The sequence below is a fragment of the Gobio gobio genome, assembly GCF_949357685.1.
Source record: "Gobio gobio genome assembly, chromosome: 6".
Taxonomy (NCBI): Eukaryota; Metazoa; Chordata; class Actinopteri; order Cypriniformes; family Gobionidae; genus Gobio; species Gobio gobio.
This window is the reverse complement of record NC_137102.1, coordinates 19,147,316-19,154,106: the sequence shown is the minus strand read 5'-3', so window position 1 is coordinate 19,154,106 and position 6,791 is coordinate 19,147,316. Positions and strand designations below refer to the sequence as shown.

General features: G+C 35.7%; 1 protein-coding gene across 1 annotated transcript in view; it reads left to right on the top strand.

Moving 5' to 3' along the window:
• Positions 1 to 3,840: 3,840 nt before the first annotated feature.
• Positions 3,841 to 6,791, top strand: part of wls (Wnt ligand secretion mediator) — a 28,094-nt gene continuing 25,143 nt past the window's right edge. Inside the window, exon 1 of the mRNA XM_079819124.1 lies at positions 3,841 to 4,137. Coding sequence (XP_079675250.1) covers positions 4,032 to 4,137 — 106 coding nt within the window. The 5' untranslated portion in view covers positions 3,841 to 4,031. The remainder of the gene's footprint in view (positions 4,138 to 6,791) is intronic.

The window sequence follows — 6,791 nt, the reverse complement described above, 5'->3', positions numbered from 1 at the left end:
ATTTTCCTTAAAACCATTCCTGAACAATATGCAGTGAGGCAGGGTGCTTTATCCTAGACTGAAAGAGCCACTGAAGGGTTGTACCTGGTCTGGAACAATGTTAAGGTTGGTGACACCTGTCAAATTTACGTCAACATGACTGGCCGGACCCAGGGTTTCCCAGAAGAACATTGCACAGAGCGTCACAGTTCTCCCTCCACCGGCTTGTCGTCCCACAGTTCATCCTGGTACCATCATTTCCCCTGGTAAATGGTACATATATCGGACCAGGCAACCTTCTTCCACTGCTCTAAGGTCCAATTCTGAAGCTTTCGATGGTGGACGGGGTCATCATACACTCTAAAAAAAAAAGGCTCGTAATCATAGGGGAACCTTTTTTAGTGCTATATAGCACCAATTTTGGTGCTTCAGTGGTTCTTCAGCGGTTCTTCAGAGGTGCTATATAGCACCTTAGTCAAAGAACTGGTGAAGAACCTCTGAAGAACCGCTGAAGAACCTCTGAAGAACCGCTGAAGAACCACTGAAGCACCAAAATTGGTGCTATATAGCACTAAAAAAAGGTTCCCCTATGATTACGAGCCAAGAACCATTTTTGGTGCAATATAGAACCTTTTTTTTTTTTAGAGTGTAGGCACTCTGATTGGTCTGCTGTTGTGACACATTCCTCCCATAACTATCATTAAAATGTTGTGTGACTTGTGTCACAGTAGAGGTTCTGTTGGCTCTGACCAGACGGGATAACCTTTGTTGCCCTTGTGCATCGATGAGCCTTGGGTGCCCAACACCCTGTCACTGGTTCATGGTTTGTGCCTCTTCAGTCACTGTTGGTATATTCACACCACTGCTGACCAGGAGCAACCCAGAGATACTCTGACCCAGTCACCTTGCCATAACAATTTGGCCTTTGCCAAAGTTGCTCAGATCTTTATTCCTGCCATTTCTCCTGCAACCAACACGATGTATTGCAAGAACTGATTGTTTGCTTACAATCTAATCAACCCAGACCTTAATATATGACCTAGTTAGGAACAGTTATTTTCTATGTTAATAATATTTCATAATATTACTGTTTTTAACCCTTTCATGCATGAATTTGGGAAAACATCTAGATTTTTCTTAAATTCTTTTTATTACTTTAATATGATGCTAAAATTAAAATCCATTTTCATTTTTAGAAAATTCAGTTTTATTTAAAAATTATTTAACTGTCCACGTATGTGGACACCATGCAACAAAGGCGTAAAATTGGACAAAAATCCACAGATGACAATATGGAACATTGTGTTTGTATTATTATGTCGTTATGCTATGTATATCAGCTCAGTTATTAAAAACATTAATATTACAATATAACAACGATAAAACACATATTGTAGGGACTATAATGGTAGTTACATATATGCGGAAACCTATAGCAATATGGGCTGGGCTTTGCTGGCACATACTCCTCATCACTGCTGCCACTGTCACTTCCACTGTCCACTGGGATATTCCCTATTATTCTGTACTGAGTGCTTGACCTGTGCTGTCCCTATTTGGAAGGCAAAATGCTCATTTGTCTCGGTATGTATGTGTAAAGTTGCCATATAATTGAAAATACATTAATAACCCTTTCATGCATGGTGTGTCCACATTTGGGGACAATTAATTTAACTTAATTTAGTTTATCTTGGTAATTTTCTCCAAATCACTTGAGGGCAGTGTCAGTAGATTGACAGCAATATTGTAACAGGGGGTACTGTATTGTATTCCAAATATTCATTGCTTGATGACATCATTAATCCAAGATGGCTGACAGCGATAGCCATGTGCCAAATGCCCCAGGCAAATCTGTGAAAAACTTTTATACAAGGAGGTCAATTAAGCTAAAAAAAAAAATTGTATGTACATTAAAGAATATGTTAGTATTTTATAAACTAAAATTTAGAGTAAAATGTAGTTTTTATACACCAAAAACGAACTGTCCACGTATGTGGACGTCATGCAACAGTGGAGTCAGATTGCATAAATTCTGATTTCTGTAACCTGCTAATATCTGTTCTATTTTTGCATGTTTTGAATTGTCTTATATTGTAATAAAACAGACATTTAACAAATATATCAACATAAATAACCATTCAAAATTACATTAAATAAATGCAGTCTTTGATAAGAGGCTTCTTTATAAAATATTTTGAAATCTTACCAACCCCGAACTTTTGAATGGTAGTGTATGAATAATTGATTTACCACAATATCATTTTATTACAACATTCATTTCAATTTTTTTTCAATACAATTAAAGACTTGTGCTTATCTGTTATACTTCTCCTCAGTTAGACTTTAAACTGGATTGCTAGGATTAAGTCATATGAGTCATAGGCATTGGTCAAGTCTAATACAACTAGATCACACTATTCAATAGCGCTGTTCTCTTTTGCCAAGAAGCTGGGTAACTAGGCTACCTGTTTTCTCTAGACAACCTATTGTCCCTACCCTAGAATGCAGTGTTTGCCACAAAAAAACAACAACAAAAAAAACAAGCTTGTATGTGTATGATGACTTTCCTGAACTGAAGCCATCCTGTGTCATTCTCTTGAGATCTACAGCTCTCTCTTTATCCACATGTGAAAATGTGTTTGTGCAGCAGCCTGTCCCTACCAGGGGAAAGCAAAGATTCATCTTTAGTAATATTGTGGAAAACTGTGATCAATCAACCTTCATGTTCAAGACCTGAGAATGTTTTACAGATGTTGTCATCTGATTTCAAATGTTCTCATATGCTGACAGCTGAGGAGGCCCTATGAAAAACTGAAAGAGCAACACAATTGAAAATGAGTGGCCTGAATTTGAAACAGTAAAATAACACCCATATAATGTTGTAAAATATGTTTGTATCATTCCTACTTACTCCCGCAGAGTTGAACATTTCTAACCGTAGCAGCAACACAAGCCTAAAATGAAGCAGGTCTGTCCTGTTGTCAGATTCTGCATGGCAGCTGGGGAGGCTCTCAGTTGCCTCCAGCACAATCTGAAAAATTCATAGAACAGGATAATTTTAGACACATAGACTGTCAGTTAATGTTTTTCCTGTAGTGTCATTTTCTGTGGCAGTTTTCAAGAGAATAATCTTCATTAATCTTCATAATAATAATAATAACGATAATACATTTAATACATAATACTTATTATTATTATGCTTAAAAAAATCACAAATTTAATCTTTGTTTCTGAGGCCAATTCATACATTCACAATCAGTTATTTTTAACAATGAAGACTATTCTTGTAATAATAATAATACAATATGTTAATATTACTACTACTACTATTATCATAATCATGAATTAATCATCATTATTATTATGATGCTTAAAATATAACAGATTTAATCTGCCTCTAAAGGCAAGCCACACATTTATTTACAATCAAATATTTTCAATTAAAAAGATTATTCTTAAAAAAAATTTTTTTAAATAATAATAACAATTTGTTATTATCATCATCATCATTATTAATTATTATTACTATGCTTAAAAGATCACAAATTTAATCTGTTTCTTAAGCCAATCACATTTATTCAACAATCAGATCTTTTTAAGAATAAAGATTACTCTCGTAATAATAAAGTGTATTATTATTATAAGTACCTAGTAGTATTTTAAACATAATGATTTGTAGAGATTAACACAGGTGACAATATGACAAATGTTTTTGTATTAAAAAGATATGTACTCAAAATGTTGAAAGCATAAAATCAACCACTGCTGTTTTGCACGTGGCCGATGAAAAGCTTTGAATTTTTGTGCATCTGGCCAGGAGTCTGGTATGACGTCACGTGCACTCTTCTCGCCTGAGTTCCTGATGCAGGGTTGGTCACGTGGTCGTTCCCTTTCCCCAATAGTTCCCTATGAAGAGCGCAACACGCGCAGTTCACTAGGGTTTGAGACGCAGCCTGTGTCGCGCACTTAATCTCGGACAGCGCACTGGTCCACCTGGATGCCGTGACTTTCGTTTCTTTGCATTCAATCTTAGCGAAATAGACACTTTGAAAATGGCTGGAGCAATTATTGAGAATATGAGCACCAAAAAGTTGGTGATTGTGGGAGTAATTCTCCTTTTATTCCAGGCGTTCTCCTTTATGGTCGGAGGACTGATTGGTGAGTAGCTACTTTTACAAAGCCGCCTAGATTTGATAGTTCAGGTTTTGCTGGATTTTGATGCACAGTGTGTAGCCATTCGTTCTGGCGTGCATTCGTTAACAAAAAAAAGTCTTACTTGCGTACTGGCAAGGAGTGAAAAGTTGCGGAATGGCTTTGTTACAGTAGTGTCAAAGATGGGCGCTTATTTTCAGCCCGTCGACTGCTGCAGTCTTTGTGCTGCTGCTGTTAGTGTTCCGCCTGTAAGTTTGAGACGCGACATTTATATTTACTCGCTACTTCTGCGCCTTGAAGTCTCTTGTTTCCCGGGGTACCTGGAAATACCACGAGAAACTAGACGGAGAAAGACTTAAACCCACTTTGAACATGAATGAGTTCATTTGTCTGTCAGTATTGTTTAAAAATAGCTTGATAATTATTAAGAGATTTTTTTTGTCAAGAGTCATTTGTGTATCGAATACAACACGATAAAATATCACAAATGGTCTTTTAAATGTGCATTTATATGTTTAAAACAACTTTTTAATAGCTGTTCACTATGTATAACTTAAAGTTAGAGCAGATAGACTAATACAACTGTCCCCCTGATCAGGGGAAACCTTAGTACAACGTTTAAGAAACATATTTACAACAAAACAAATGCATGATGTTATAGACAATATTATGTGTGCCAACAGTAAGTTATCTAATATTTCTTTTAACGGTGAAGTATATTGTATATTACAAACATTATTTGTGAATTTTAGTGAGTAGTAGTGAATTAACTTGAAGTGAAAGCAGTCCAGCCTGTAAAGGGTTAAAGATGTGCATCTCTAGAACTTTTCTTTGATCTTACATCTGAACAGACAAACCCTCTGTGCCCACAGGCTCTTCCAGCTCCTGCCTGCATTTTCCATCGACCTCACCAGTATAACGATCAAATATTCCCTTCTATCCTAAGGATGGAGTATTCTTTTCCATGTAGCTTTTTCTATGTTGCACAAATTAGGGAAAAAATGGTTTGTCCTCATCCACACTTCCTCTCCGCAACCTCAGACTTCCTTCTGGTTTTGATAGGAAGGGAATCATTTCTTGGTCTGCTGCAGAATGTGGGATGAATGGTGATAAATTAGCTTGCTTTGGCTATTCTTGCCTGCGATTGATTTAATGAAGCGGGATTCTTTTGTGTTTGTTCGGTGGCTGGTGGCAGACTGGGTAATTGAGTAGAAAGGCGCACTGCTCCCCCTGTTATTGGACATCTTAAACACGGCATGAGGTCACCGGGCCGAAAGGCGACTATTATTTTATGGTGGTGTTTTGAAGAGGGTTTGTTCTCAGGATTGTGGGTCAATGAATAATTGAACTTGCAAGGTTTAGTAGAGCTAATTTTGTTTGCCTAGTATATTTCACAGGAACAGGGTTGTCCCCCTCAAAATGGGAGCAGGGCAATTTATAAACCTGCCCATTAGCCTTTAAGATATTGTGAACATTTTAATTGCGTTCACCGTTTGGAATAGCGATTGAATCTGAACAGTGTCCTCAAGCCATATAGACTGGTTCAGATTATCTCTCACTTCCCGGTCACTTCAGATGTCCTCAGTGACCCAGGAAGGGATCTATTGACTCGTACTTAACAAACTACCAGGACCAGCCTCCTGAATGGTGGAGGAAGCCTGTCTGTACTTTCTCATGCTAATGACTCCCTCTTAGCAAGAGTTTATCAGAGTCATTTTACGAGTCTTGTATTCATTGTCTAGGTCCTTTGTTTCATTATACACTACCGTTCAAAAGTTTGGGGGTGGTGATGAGTTTGAGGCTGCATTTATTTGATCAGTACAGTAATATTAGGGAAAAATTATTACAATTATAAGTAACTGTTTTCTATTTTAATATTTGACATAGTGATTTATTCCAATCTGCAGTGTCATGATCCTTCAGAAATGATTCTAATATGATTGGCTGCTCAAGTGACATTTTCTGAAAACACTGTAAAATGTAAAAGTATTTGCTTTTACTTTTAATACATTCTAGCTGAATAAAAGTAAATTTTCGCATTCACTGGTCTTTTCTCAGTCTGCATAGTTTTAGTTTGATATGCACATATGCATTTGTATGTAAATGATTTAATTGTTTCCAATTTATGTAAGAATTTAAAATGATTTACAAATTATTCTCACAAAATTATTATTTAATTTTTTTGGAATGTACCAGGCATTTGGTTTAAAATTAATGAATTTTTTTTTTTTTTTAAGTAACATTTATAAATATATTTATTGCTTTTATTGAACTGGTTGAAAACATTGTAAAGAGTCATGTCATCTCAGGACTATCAAATAGCAATAATGAGAAAATATATTGAGAAAATATATTGATCAAAGATATATATATATATATAATATATATATTAATATATAATATATATATATACACACACAGTCAAACCAAAATGTATTCAGACACCTTTAACATTTTCTCAAATTATCCCAGTTTATTCACTATAGTTTAGAAAATTGTAATAAAATATGACGAACTGTGTCAGAACAAATTCATCTTGATAACATCAGATAACTTTGAGAGAATTGTATTGAATCGATTACATTAAATTTTAGTTCACATTTAGAGAATACAATTTAGGTCAACCAATGACCAATTTTGTTCAGTCTGTGGTGTAAAAG